The 14,326-nt window shown below is 50.3% G+C and overlaps 1 protein-coding gene across 1 annotated transcript; it reads right to left on the bottom strand.

Moving 5' to 3' along the window:
- Positions 1–7,318: 7,318 nt before the first annotated feature.
- MCHR1 (melanin concentrating hormone receptor 1) lies at positions 7,319–12,240 on the bottom strand. The gene is made up of 2 exons (XM_043967766.1): positions 11,904–12,240; positions 7,319–9,813 (listed from the first exon to the last, which is right to left on the bottom strand). Exons 1-2 carry the CDS (start codon positions 12,211–12,213, stop codon positions 8,837–8,839), a joined length of 1,287 nt encoding a protein of 428 aa, XP_043823701.1. The 5' UTR covers positions 12,214–12,240; the 3' UTR covers positions 7,319–8,836.
- Positions 12,241–14,326: the final 2,086 nt, after the last annotated feature.

The raw sequence follows: 14,326 nt of genomic DNA, 5'->3' as shown, positions 1-14,326 counted from the left end.
TTCCCTGGGGTTTTAGAGCCTGTGAGCATCCAAGACAAGATTTAAACTCAGGGGCAGCTAGGTGGCACGGTAGATAGAGCACTGTCCCTGGAGTCAGGAGGACCTGAGTTCAAATATGTCCTCAGACACTTGACACTTATTAGCTGTGTGACCCTGGGCAAGTCACTTAACCCCAATTGCCTCACAAAAAAAAGAAAAAGATTTAAACTCAGAGCCCTTTCTCCTAAACCACACCAGCTCCTTTTCCCATCAGCTTGTATCATGACAGACAACAGTAACTGTCTAAGACTTGGGTGTGGGCCCATTGTGTGTATACACACACAGGTACATGCACATTTATTTATATACATATTCAGTACACGTACACATACGTATGCACACACATGCACATATGAACACACAGGTACATAGACACATAATGTGTATGTGGGTTGCACATATACGCGTGTATGTGTGTGGCCACCCAAGTTGGTGAATAGGCTGTGTTCCTGAGGAAAACCATTTTGGCAGCAGCATGGACTAGAGTAAGGAAGACACCTGAGGCAGGGAGACCTCGTCGGAGGCTGTTGCCACAATCCAGAGAAGGGGTAAGGAGCGCTTGCACTAAGGCATAGCTGTGTGCGCCGAGAGCAGGGTGTTGGGTGTGAGAGATGCTGTGCAGGTAGAAAACAGATGCAGGTTAACGGGGCAGTACTAGGGCCTGTCACAGCAGCCTCTTCCTTGGGCTCCATGCCTCTGATGCTCACCCACTGCAAACCATCCATGGCCTGCTGCCAGACTCACCTGCTTCACATGCCAGCCTGCCTGATGATCCTCAAGGCCTCCCCCAGGGCGGCTTGAGACAGATGGCCTTTCCCACCTTGTCTCACCCTAAGGAGTTTCTCCAGCCCTAAGCTCCCAACACACTGGATGCCTGCTGCCCCGCGGGCATCTCCTCTGCTTTCTCCCCTGCGCCCGCACCACTGCCGCCTGGACTAGCCTCCTCCTCGGCCCCACCTGTGCCATCCTCACCACTCTCTACGGGGGCACTTCTGACCTTTGTTCTTGGTCCTGCGGCACTGGAGCTGAGGCCTTGTCAAATCCCTTGGGGACCAGGGTTTGCCCCTCCCCCTCCCCCAGAAAAGGGGGAATCAGAATCAAAGCAGCACAAGCTTTTCTTTGAAGGTTTTCAAAATGCTTCACATCCATCCTTTCTGGATCCTCTGAGGCAGGTGCTATAATTATCACCACTTTGCAGATAAGGAAACTGAGTCATAGATTGATCACAGCCCACAGACCTAGAGCTGGAAGGGACTCGTCACTGAGTCATTGAGTCCAGTGCTTTCTTTTATAGAGGAGGAATTTGGTCCTGGAGTGACCTACTCAGGGTCACACAGCCCGTAAGTGCTGGGGGTTGGGTGTGTCTTTCTGATACCAAGTCTGGTACTCAGATCTAGGGCTCTCTCTTAGGAGTGACGTGGTCCCCAGGTGACCTGACTTACCCAAGGTCACATTGTCAGCAAGTGTCTGACCCCACTTCATCGTTTCACAACATCATAGAATTGGGGCAGCTAGGTGGCGCAGTGGATAGAGCACCAGCCCTGGAGTCAGGAGGACCTGAGTTCAAATCTGGCCTCAGACACTTAACACTTACTAGCTGTGTGACCCTGGGCAAGTCACTTAACCCCAATTGCATCACACGAAAAAATAAAATAAACATTTAAAAACCCACAAAACAACATCGTAGAATTGAACATGTGGCTGAGAGCTCAATGACCATCTAGTCCAACCTCCACCTGAATGGAATCCCACCCCCCATAACTGGCTGACCTGACAGGCCAAAGTGTGAAGGCCTCCAAGGAGGGTGACCCCCCAACCCCCCCCAATTCTCAGGGCTACCCGTTCCTGACCTCAAGCCTCAGGGGTCTCTCTAACCAACTTGGAGTGGACCCCTTGAGCTGTCCAAGGTAGGGCTCCTCCAGGCACCGCTGCTGCTGCTGCAGTTGTTGCTGGTTCATTTCTGCAGCATTGGTCATAATGCTGCTTAGTTCTGTGTCTGTCATTGGCTACTTTCTACCCAACAAAAGGAATGCAGCATAAGCTGCCCATTCTGTCTTCTAGCAGCCTGGGGGCTGAGGAGCCAGGAGAGAGACAGATGTGGAGAGGGCAGGGGCCCAGGCAACAGTGCCAGCAGCCTTTCTCCGTAGAGGCACTTAATACCAAGGCTGCCTCCTTTCTCCTGCATTTCCAGAGCAGTGAGTGGCATCCCCCTCCCCCTCCCTGCAGAGTTTGTTCTATAGGCCGGGCTCTTGGGCACTCCTGGCCAGCCTGGCTGCTCTCAGCTATCCCCTGGGTATCCGGCTAACTTTCCACTCTAAATTTATCTGGCTCCTTTCCTTGATGGGCAGCCCTGCGGGTGAGAGAGAAAACTAGAGCTGAATGACTTTCACCAGGCCTCAGAAGAGGGAGTTCAAAGCCCAGCTCTGTGTGCTTCCTGACTATAGAAACAATAGCTGTCCCACCCATGTCCCAAGCTTACTCACCTGTAGATGAAGGAACAATAAAACGCTGATTTTTTTTTTTTAAATAAAGGGAGTTGGACATTCCATCTCCCACCTGCACACCTTTGCCTAGCCTGTGTCCCATGCCTGGAATGCTCTTCCGCCTCACACTGGCCTCTTGGAATCTCTCCCTTCAAAGCTCCAGTCATGCGCCACGTCCATCCTTCCTGACCTCTGGGCCTCCAGGATCAGAGCTGGAAGGGACCTCACAGCCCAGCTAGTCCAACCCCCTCATTTCACAGAGCAGGAAACTGAGGCCCAGGGAAATGAAGCGATTTGAGCAAGGCCACACGGCCAATAAGTGGGAGGGCTGGGATTCAGACCCGTACCTTCTGACCCCATACTTGCTGAGTAAGACTTGGAGGCAAAGAACCCGGCTTCAAGTGTGGCTTCTGCTAACCTTGGGTCTACAGCAGGAGGTGCATTGATCTGCCTGGGTTCATGAAGAAGCTCATAGTCCTGGAGCCAGATGGGCTCTGGTAGCCCCAGAGCGTGGGGCAGAAATCCACAAAGAAATCCATTTCAGCTTCACGTAAGGACAGCCATCAGAGCTGTCCCACAGCGGAAGTGGCTGCCCCCAGGGGCAGGTTTGCCCTCACTAGGGGTCTTCAAGCACAGATTACATGAGCATCTGCCGGGGAGACCTGGCCTTGGGACGCCTTCCGAGTCAGAAACTCTGAGCCTGTGATTCTGTACTCAAGATAAATTAAATGTAGCTGTCTGTACCAGGGACAGGAACCCACAAGATCAGACCTTCTGGGCCTGGGTGAAGAGAGTGCCTCAGTTTCTCTAGGTTGCTCCTGTTCCCTCTGCCCCTGCTCATCCAAAGGGTTCACGGAGCTCTGAGAAGGTCATGTTCTCCGGCATTTCTGAAGACCGTCCCAAGAGCAGGAGCCTGCCATGTCCAGCTTGGGCTCCCTTCCCAAGTCCAACCATCTAGGGAGGTGCTCATGCTTGAGAAGCCAAGATGGGAGAGAGACAAGGCGCCCACTGGCCTGCCTGGCATTGATATTGAACTGATTCTTCCCTGTGCTGCCTCCCTCCGCAGAATGGCAGCTCTTGGAAAGGCAGGCAGCTTCACTTTTGCCGGATATACAGTGGACAATTTCTTTAAGTTGATTTTTTTTTTTTGCAGGGCAATGAGGGTTAAGTGACTTGCCCAGGGTCACACAGCTAGTAAATATCAAGTGTCTGAGGTCACATTTGAACTCAGGACCTCCTGAATCCAGGGCCAGTGCTCTATCCACTGTGCCACCTAGCTGCCCCCCAGTGGACAATTTCAAATAGTTTCGCATTTTTAACATTTAATCTTTTTTTTTTTTCAAATGAACAAACATTTACTTTCTCTCCTTCCTCCAGTTAGGAAAAGAAACAGAAAACCCTCAGAACAAATATTCATAGTCAAGTGAGGCAGATTTCCACACTGGCCACGTCTGAAAATGTCTGCTTCATCCTGACCAACAAATGCTTGTTGATTGATCGATAGATTTAGTTTTGATTCCTGGCTCTTCCTCTTAGGAGCTGTGTGGCCATGGACAAGTTAGGGAAGCTTTCTGTGCCTTAAGCTTTTCATATGCAAAACAGAAATAATCCTTCCTCGATTTAAGTCATAGAGTTGCCTTAGCAACTTTAGCAGACCATAGAGATATAAATTATGTGTTACCATCTAAATAGATTATAAGCTCCCTGAAGACAAGGACAATTTCATGTTTGTCTTTGTATCCCCAATGCTTGGCACATGGTCTGGGACACAGTAGGCACTTAATGAATGCTTTTTGATGAATTGATTCCTATTACACTAGACCAGTCCTCACTGGGGTAAACTGTGTGAAGGGAAAGCTCAGTTGCTTGGGAGTGGGAACTGGTTTTAGAGAAGGGAGCAGTGGTGCAGAAACCTATCCCACCACAGGTGTACTTATGCCAGGCAGGGACAGTCCATCCCATCAAAGAAAGGAAGGGAAGGTGGTCCTAGGGAGGGGCCCCAGAATGACAAGACCTTGGGTGTAGTGGTACCCCATGACTCCAGAGAACCTTGTGGTGCAGTATAGGGAGAGCGGTCACCATGGGTAGGAGATGCGCCCCCTGAATGTTGGCACCCTGGAGCAAAGCTCCATTTGCCCCGTGCTAGTTATGACTCTGAGTCTACATGACAATTGTATCATTAACCTCTGCCAGGAGTTCTGTCAGTTTGGGCTGGCCAGATGTTCTCACTGACCAAAACTGTGATTCAGTAACAGTTTCTAAAAAGTAATTGTCTGAAGAAGTTCATCTGTCTGTCCATCTGTCCAGGGCATTGTTTAGGCACCGTATCTCTTCTGTGATCACCAGGTTCCAAGCACCCTAATTATCCATGACTAGAGCATCATGTCCTTGACTCTGACTGACTTAGACAATCCAACTGGGATAGCAACAGTGATTGGCACCTGATCGGACCCTGGGGCAGTGGGGCACAGAGTGTACAATTTGATCTGGATACAGAAAGCAGAGTGGAGAGCAGCAGTGCCACCCCCCGCAGAGGCTGCATCAATGTCATGCTCTGCTTTAGCCTTATCTAATCCCCTCTGTCTTGGGGGGTTCACAACCTCCATCTGCCAAGAAGTATTGGACTATTGTGTGGCAGTTTAGCTCAATAATATTCTCGTCTCCTCCTGGGTCCTTACTCTGCATGCCAAATTGGTCTGGGTCACCCTCTAGTGCCTGAGCCGGCATGGGCTGCCTGCCATACTGGCACATGTCATAGAAAATAGCACCAGATTTGGTGTGAAAGAACTTCTCTGCCAGGCCTGGCTCTTGCAGCCAGCTTTGTATCATGGAAGACTGGGATGGGATTGGAGTTATAGAGACCTGGATTCAAATCCTGCCACTGACACTTGTGGTCATGGGCAAATCCTCAGTCTCTTCATCTATAAAATGGGAGTAATAATAATAGCACCAACCTTGCCTGGCACTTGTGAGGAACAAAGGAGATAATGGATGTGAAGCACTTTGTAAACCTTACAGCATGAGACGGAGTCACAGAGCTGGACCTGGAAGTCTGGCCTCATCTCTTAACAGCTGAAGAAAGTGAGGTCTAAAGCAGCTTAGAGCCTTGTCCAAGGTCACACAAGTTGGACGTGGCTGATGAGGACCCCCAACTCACCCAGACTGGCTGTACCGCTTTACTTCCTTCCAAATGTTGGTGTTTTTATTATTACTACTACTACTACTACCACCACCACCACCACCACCATTATCACTACTACTTATAGGCTTATCAATTTTGAGCTGGAAAGGATCAAAGAGATTGTCTGGTCCAGCCCCTTCATTTTCAGATGGAGAAATTGAACCCCAAAGAGGTGATGTGATTTGCCCAGGGTCACCCAGGTAGTAAATAATAGATCAGATTTGAACCCAGGGCCTCTGACTCCAAATGCAACACTCTTTCCCTTGCTTCCCTATCTCTTCTTGTATGACTTTGAACAAGTCTCTTCTCCTCTATGGGTCTAAATTTCCCCATCCATAAAACAAAGAGGTTGAGCTAGTTGGCATCAAGGGTACCTCCTAGCTCTAAATCTATGCTCCTCTCAAAAAAGTAGCTAATAAATTATGATTATAGATTATCATATAATAACAATTATTATATAACATCTAGATAGACAATATTCTTACATTATCTTATTAAAAGGAGGTAATAAATTATTATATATTGCAACATAATGATTATATAATATACAAAATATACTCTTATTAAAAGGAGTTAATAAATCCTATTCTATGATTATTATATATAAATATTACATTATCTTATTTAAAGGATTGAATAATTCTTATATAACATAATAATTATTACATATAACATATTATTACTTTATCCTATTAAAAGGATGCCTTGTCTGTTGCTACCCAACCCCACTCAATTGCTTCAGACCACTCCTAGCACCCATCCCCAAAGGGACAAGGGGATGATTCTGCCATGAATATTGATAACCAGAAGTGCTAATAGCTTCGCATGTCCTAATGCTGTTTTCCAGCACAGAATTGTTCCCATCACCTCATCAGTGGCTGCTGTGAAGCTACTCATCTTAGGAGTGGTGCCTGTGTAGACGGTGCCCTGGATTCCTTTCTTTGATCTCTAGAAGAAGATGATGGCTGCCTCCCAGTGGTTTAGGCTGCAATAGTCTATCGGTCCTTGTCCTGTCCAGATCTCCCTGTGAGTGAACCCCTGCTGGGACTGTTCAGGGAGATCAGATGGAAGGTTCCCTGGGGAGAGCCCCTGAGCTCTGGCCATGGTCCAGAGGGTTGGAGCCGGGCCCCCAAGAGAAGGCTGAACACGCAATCTCACTCAAGCCTGACAGGTACAGTCAAGACAGCCTATCTGGCTGAACCCTCCTTGTGGATTTAGAGACACATCTCCCCCTCCCTCCTTTATTTTTATTATTTTCATTTCCTGGAGTGCAGCCTCTAGGGTTTAACTTTGCCAAAGTCAAGTGACACCCTCTTCTTCCCCCTTCTCTATACCAGTGAGAGACTTCAGACTGCTTTAGATGAAGGGTTAGGAGTGTGTGTGTACCCTAAATATGTTGAACACATAGTAGAGATTATTGCATTCTTTGTATTCGTATCACCAGTGCCTAGCTCAGTGTCTGGCACATCGTAGGCACACAGTCAGTACTTACTAAATCTTTGGTGAATTCTATTGATGGCAGAGAGAGCCCCAGAAATCACACATACTGTAGCTTGTTTAATTGTGGTCTTTTCCACAAGATCCAATTTAATTCAATCCAATGCATTAAGCTTTTAGTGTCTTCGAGAGTGCCAGGATGGTGCTGGCAGCAGGGTTACAAAAACAGGGATGAAACCCTGTCTGCCTTCAAAGAGCTTTCATTCCACTCAAAGGAGCAGGTCATATATACTACACATGTACACATATGTGTATATAAAAACACATAAAACATATATACTACATACACACACTACTAGACTACATATATACTATAGATACATGCATATAGGATAAAAGGATGTACAAAAGCCTTTGTTTCCTCCCCCTCATTCTTCCTAGGAGTTGTTGGCTTTCTAATTCCATTTAGCACAATACAAAACTCAAGTATTTGAGTGCACAAGGCACTGTTGGGGGGAAGGGAGAGATGTACAAAAATGAAGTCCAATAAGCATTTATTAAGTGCCTTCTGCATGCCAGGCACTGTGTTTGGCACTGAGGATACACGGACAATAAGTAAACAGCCCCTGCCCACAGGGAGCTTACACTCTGTTGGGGATAGAACATGTACACAGATGAGTCAACACACAGCATATACAAAGGGTTTTTACTTTTTCTTGTTTTTGTTTCCTTTCTCAATCTCTCTCCTGCCTCCCATTCCCCCCAAAAGATGGTAGCCTTATTCACCACCCTGTTCTTCCTAGCAGTCACTAGCTTCTCGACTCAATTCAATACAACAAATATTTATTAATCACCGACTATGTGCAGGGCCCTGGTCTCCCTGCTAGAGATACAAAGCTGAACAGTGATATAACCCCTGCCGTCACTGTGCTTACGGTCAAATAGGGGATTTGCCAGGCACTCAGATAAATATAATACAAGATAAAAGGGGGGAGCAAAGGAGAGACACAAGCAAAGTCCCCGGAGCAGGAGGGGGTGAAAGGAGGATATGGCATCTAAGCTGGGCCTTTAAGGAAAGGAAGGAGGGTCTATTCTAGGCACGGGGGACAAGAGTGGATTTACAGTCCCCATCCCCCCAAAGCATGCATTTCCCAAGAGTGTTGTTGGGGTGCTGAGAGAGTGGGAGAGATGGCTTGCTCATCTCTTCTCACCAGACCAGAAAAACTGGCTTGGTTTGGTTTTTCATGCAAAGGAGAAATGAGGAAAATCTCTGGGGTTACTGGCCCAACCCCCTCCCCTGGCCCACCCAGCCCTGCTCCTCTAGCTCTTGGTTAGGCCTGAGTCAAGAGCCAGCTGAGGCTTCCCAGCCTTCCCCAGCTTCCCTTGGGGAAATGGTGGATGACAAAGCCAACCGTGTAGGTGCATGTTAAAGAGATGTGACTGGAAGGTTAAACTGAATGTTTCTCCTTAGTCATCCATTTGCTTTCTGTCAGTCTCACTCAGACCTTTGCCGAGCAAACCTCCCAGGTGGGGGCTCAAACACATTCCTGATTTCTCACCATGGCTCCCAGTTGGCTCAGCATCATCTGAACTCAGTCTTATCCAGGTCTTATACCCAGAACCCCCCTCCCATCCCCCATTAACTGGTCTTATCTGAGCTGTGTTTGCTGGCAGTGTCTGGAGCAGGGAGGGAGTATCAGGCACTTTTGGTTTCAGTCATCTCCTCCATGGTGGGGGCAGTGCTGACCGTCCGGAGCTGCCCCATGGCAGCTGGTTTGACCGAAAGCACCAGACGTTTGCGGAAGGTCTCACAGAGCACAATGTAGACAAAGGGGTTGAGGCAACTGTTGGCATAACCCAGGCTGATGGCTGCATTGTAGAGGTAGATGAAGGCCAGGGTGGGGCGGCTGATGGAGAGCTGGGTCAGCTGTAGGACATAGTAGGGTGCCCAGCAGACGAAGAAGACCAGGCAGATGGCTATAGCCGTGCGTGTCACCCTCTTGGTGCGCAGCCGAATGCTGCGCTGAGAAGCTGGGGCCACTGAGGAAGTCATCCGCTGGAGAATCCGTGCATAGGCTACTGTGATGACCACGAAGGGCAGAGCAAAGGCCAAGAAGAACTGGTACAGGGTAAACCAATACAGGTCAGTCTCTGGGTTGGGCAGGCGAATGCCACAGCCAACAGTGTCTCCGGGGAAGGGAATAAGTCTGGCATAGAGCCACACCGGTGTGATGCTGATGAAGGAAAGTGCCCAGAGCAGGCCAATCACCAGCGTAGCCACAGAGGGCTTCCTGAACTTGGTCGAGGAGATGGGGTGAACGGTGGCCAGGTAGCGATCAATGGCCATTGCCGTGAGGATGTAGGTGCTGGTGAACTGGCTGTTGGCGTCCATAGCAGTGATGAGCGTGCACATGGTCTCTCCAAAATGCCAGACCCCGTTGCCCATGAGCTGATGGATCATGAAGGGCATGCCCAGCAAAAAGAGCAGGTCCACCACAGAGAGGTTGATGATAAAGATGTCAGGCACGTTGTTACACCCGTGGAATTTGGACTTCTTTACCACAGTGAAAATAACCATCGAGTTCCCCACGATTCCCAGCAAGCAGATGATGCCAAACACAGAAGGCATGATGATGTTGATATAGGACACTCGCCGCAGGCGTGGTGGTGAAACTGGGGACAGAGAAAGCATGGAACTAGCACCAGTGACCACTCGAATTCTACACTGGCCCTGCCTGGAGGGCAAATATTGAGTACCTAGCATATACTTTATCATCCCATTCATTCACTGGTTCATCCATTCATCCATCCATCCATCCATCCATCCATCCATCCATCCATCCATCCATCCATCCATCCATCCACCCATGTTTCCAGTAACTCCCAAGGTTGTGTCCTCACATCACCTGGAATGGATCCCCCTTCTTATCTCCCATTATCTGCCCCCTCCCAATCTCCAGCAGCAAATAAATGGAGGTGTGAATTCCACCTGATGCTGTCACCACCTGTGAAGGGGGCCACCTCTTCACCTCCCAGATCTCCTCCAATCCTGACACTACATCAGGATTGTGTCCATGAATGACAGATTTCATCCCCCAGGCTCCTCCCAGGAGAAGACCGTGACCCCCTTCAGTAATCAAGTGGGGTAAAGGGCTTTCTCCTAAGGGGCAGTTCTGAGCTCCTGGATTCTCATTTTGTGAGCATGGTGAGGAGAAGCTATCTTTGCTGTCTGCCTCACTCTCCTGATGACTGCTATTGATGCATCAGCCCCATTGAGCCCCACTCAGACACAGGCTCTGCACACACACATAGACACACGTGTGCACATGCATGCACATACATGTACCTTCAGTGTTCCCCATCTAAGCTCTATTAGCACTCACTGCCCTTGGTCTTCTCTGTTGGTCACAGTGGAGACTGCAGCCCTTCCTTTGACCTCCACATCACAGGAATTTCCCCCAACTCTGCACCTTCCCTTCAGTCTGACTTCTCCTCCCAAGCCTCCAGCCAGGCTTGGCTCTGAGCAGCTCAGCCCCAGAGCCAGCCTGGCCGAATGCTTCAGAAAAGCACATCTCCTTTCTGCTCAGCTCAGAGCTGTGGGGAGGAGAGCCCTTCAGAGACCTTGGAAGGCCACAGAAATGGGAGTTTTTATAGCCACTGTCCCCCCCTCCCCCAGGCTGCTGAGGACAGTGCTCTCTGCAAACCTCCAGACCCTCAGCAATGAAAGGCAGAGGAGTCAGAATGCCTGGATTTGAATCCTGGCTGGGTCTCTCCCCGAGCGGGTAACCCCAGGCCACGTCACTTCCCCTCAGTTTCCTCTTCTGCCAACAGAGAGAAGCTGGCCTCCACAACCTCAGAAGCCCTTTCCAGCTCAAGGTCTGTGCTTCTGTCACACGGACATTGGCGTTCCCTGTCTCCCAGAGCTGTCAGAGAACATCTCCCTGTGAACTCCAAGGGCTCTGCCCCCATCCCCCACCCCCTCCCACCACAGTGCAACAGAGTCTCCCAGGCAGGGAAGATTCTCCTTCCTGCTATTCCCCCCTTTCCTCTTGGAAAAGGCTTTGGCTTCTCTCTCCTCATAAGCCAGCATTTAGCCTGGTGTTATCCCCCTTAGCTCACAAGGGAAGACCCCTCATCCCCACCCACACAATCCCTGGCTCCAGAGCACACCTCTCTTCTCTCCATCCTAATCCCTTCTGACCCTGCTTTCTTACCTGTCCTCATCTGCTTTCTTTTCAAGTTTTAGAAGACCAGGGGATGCCTGCAGCTCAGAGAATGATAGCTTCCTAGATTTTGAGCCTGAAGGGACCTCAGTCACCATATCATCCACCCCACCCCCAGCTTTACAGATGGGGAAACTGAGGCCCAGGGAGGTCAAGTGGCTTGTCCAAGGTCACACAGGTTCATGGGCTCATGGAAGCAGAGCTACAAGGAGCCTCAGAAGACATCTAGTCCAACCCACTCATTTGACAGAGGGGGAAACTGAGGCCCAGTGAGAGGTGAAGTGACTTACCCAGTCACAAAATTAGTAATCCCACCTTTCAAGGTGGGATTTGAATTTAGGTCCTCTGGTTCCAAAGACGGGGCTTTTCCCAGTCTGCCTGCACTGACCCCCTCCTCCCTCTGTCCCCCCCGAACCCACAGAAAGTTTCCCAGGCAGTTTGGTCCTGAGGTGGATCGCTCCTGTCACCCATCCCAGCAAGTGCAAAACAGGAATGAGGGCGGGGGACAATGGGAAACCGCAGCCCCCCGACTCTACTCACAGCCAGAAGTGAGGTTGCCTCCTCCAGGCTCCGAGGAGTTGCTGTCGTTGGCGGTGAGGGGCAGCAGAGCCGGGGACAGGTCCATCCTTCCCTGCCTTCTGCCTTCTCCTCCTGCTCCTTCTCCTCTGCCTAGCCGAGCTCCCCAGCCGCCCACGCAGGCTGCGGCAGCTTCACCGGCTTCTGGCTTGTCCCAGAGCGCAAGCCCCGCAGTTCTGGAGGGGGGTCTTCCCCAGCCTCTCCAGCCTCCTGCCAAACTGCTCCTTGCCGGGGCCCTCCTTCCCCAGCTGACATCACCTAAGCCGATTACCATTTGGAGACAGATGCGCCGTAACCTCCTGCGTCCCAGGCAGAGGCAGAGAGAGACACAGAGACAGAGGCATTCACACACACACACACACACACACACACACACACACACACACACACAGAGCCGGGGGAAAGAAGGCTGCTGCTACATCTGCGGCTGGCTGCTCAGATTGGGGAGGGGGCAAGGGGATGCTTCTGGGAGCCGGGGCAAATCCTTCTCCTTGGACCAGGGTCCCGAAGACTTTCTTTCCCACTTGTCTGCTGGCTGCCACTGAGCTGTGCAGAGAGGATGAAGTGAGTGAGGGAAGGGAAGATAGCCTTTGAAAGGACTGAGCCATATAAGTCATGATAGTGACATTGACGCCCCTTCTGTCAGCCCATTTCTGCCAGTTTCACCCTCAAGGCTGAGGGATGCCCGGCCCCAGATAGGGTCCCATCCAGAGCCCCGTGCCATGCAAGCAAAGAGCAGATTCTCTTGCAACTCCTGCCTTCCCTTTCCTTCCCAAACCTGCTCAGATTCCCATTCCTCTCACTGGACATGCCTCATCTTTGATAACGTGGGTAAGATCAGGCTTGGAAGCAGCTTTCTTAGGAATCCTAGTGCCCCAGGACACAAGTGGAGAGTACAGGACTCCCTCCCCACTGTACCAGGAGCATTCTGCTCAGTGTGTGTAGGCTAAAGGACTACCATAGGAAGGAGGTATGGATGGCCCCTCCTATGTTAGCAGAGTCCCCCATTGTCCTACTTTGGTTACAACTTTGGAGGTCAATGGCTCTGATTGGAAAACCCCAAGGAGAGCCTTGGGCTGTTACAGTCATTGATCCTGAGGGACTTGAGTCCAGCTCCCTTGTTTTACAAATGAAGAAACTGAGGTCTGGGCTGTTAAATGATTTGTCCAAAGACACACATTTGTCAGAGGCAAGCTCTGAACCTAGGTCCCCTGGCTCCCAATCCACGGCCCTTTCTGTTGTGCCACACTGCACGTTGCTCATACAGGTTGGTGTGCCCAAGGGTGAGAGCTCAGCCCCTCATGTCTTGGGCCAAAAAAGTTCTGGCTCTTGGAGGAGGGGGAGCAGGTGGGTCGGACACAAGGTCAAGGCCAGATTGCTCAGCTGGGCCATTGAGGCATCTATCTGTTTTTCCAGCCTCATCTCCCACTCCTCCTTTGTAGAAACACTCCGAGCCAGCCAAGTTGTTCTATTCATTGTTCCCTCTGCATGCATGTCTCCCCCTACCCTTTGCCATCCCCTACATGTGACATGCCTTCCTACCTCTTCTATGCATCTGAGTGGGTCCCCCAACTCAATTCTGACTCCACCAGCCCTTGGGGAATCTCTCCCTCCTCCAAACTCCAGATGCTGATTATCTTCTGTATGGCTCGTCTGCCGTCTGCCGTACACCAGACTCTGGGGATCTGAAATGCCAAGCAATGAGAGGCAGCATGACATGGTGGAAGCCCCAAACAGCGTCTGGGTAGAGCCCCAGGATGAGGATTCTGGCCTAGATTCTGGACGGCAGTATTCCATTGGGGCCACCACATTTTTAGGAAGGATAGTGACAGATGAGAGCATCCAGAGGAAGGCAGCCGTCGGAAGACCAACTGAAGGTCCTGAACTGAAGGGAGCTGTGGTTGGAGGAGACATAGAGGAGACGTCATAGCCATCTCCCAGTGTTTTAGGGTTATAACATGGGAGAGGGAGTCAGCTTATTCTGTTTGAGTCCAGGAGGAAGAGGACAATGAGGAGAAATGGCAGAGAAATGGGCTTAGGCTCCATACAAGGACAAGGAAAGCTGTGTGAAAATGGCATGGAGGAGACTGGCCTCACAGCTTGGGCTGTCCTGGGCAGGACCCCAGCTCAGTGTGGTTTGGGGAACCTTTGAAGCCCTTCCCTGCTCCAGGATTCTGTGACTCTGACTTAAGGAGCCTCATCAATGGGCATGTCTGTTGAACCTCTTGTCCTACCTATCTCTCCAAAGACAACACTCAAGTATTCCAGTGGATCTGTGACCTTGACAGTGTGGACTTCCCCTCCACTGTCGAGGATCTGACCCATCCATGACTCTTTCCATTTTTTCTTCTACCTCTCTAACTTAATCTTCAAAGTCCTTTTTGAGC

The sequence above is a fragment of the Dromiciops gliroides genome, chromosome 5 (genome assembly GCF_019393635.1).
Source record: "Dromiciops gliroides isolate mDroGli1 chromosome 5, mDroGli1.pri, whole genome shotgun sequence".
In the NCBI taxonomy this organism is placed as follows: Eukaryota; Metazoa; Chordata; class Mammalia; order Microbiotheria; family Microbiotheriidae; genus Dromiciops; species Dromiciops gliroides.
This window is presented reverse-complemented; position numbering and strand designations above follow the sequence as displayed.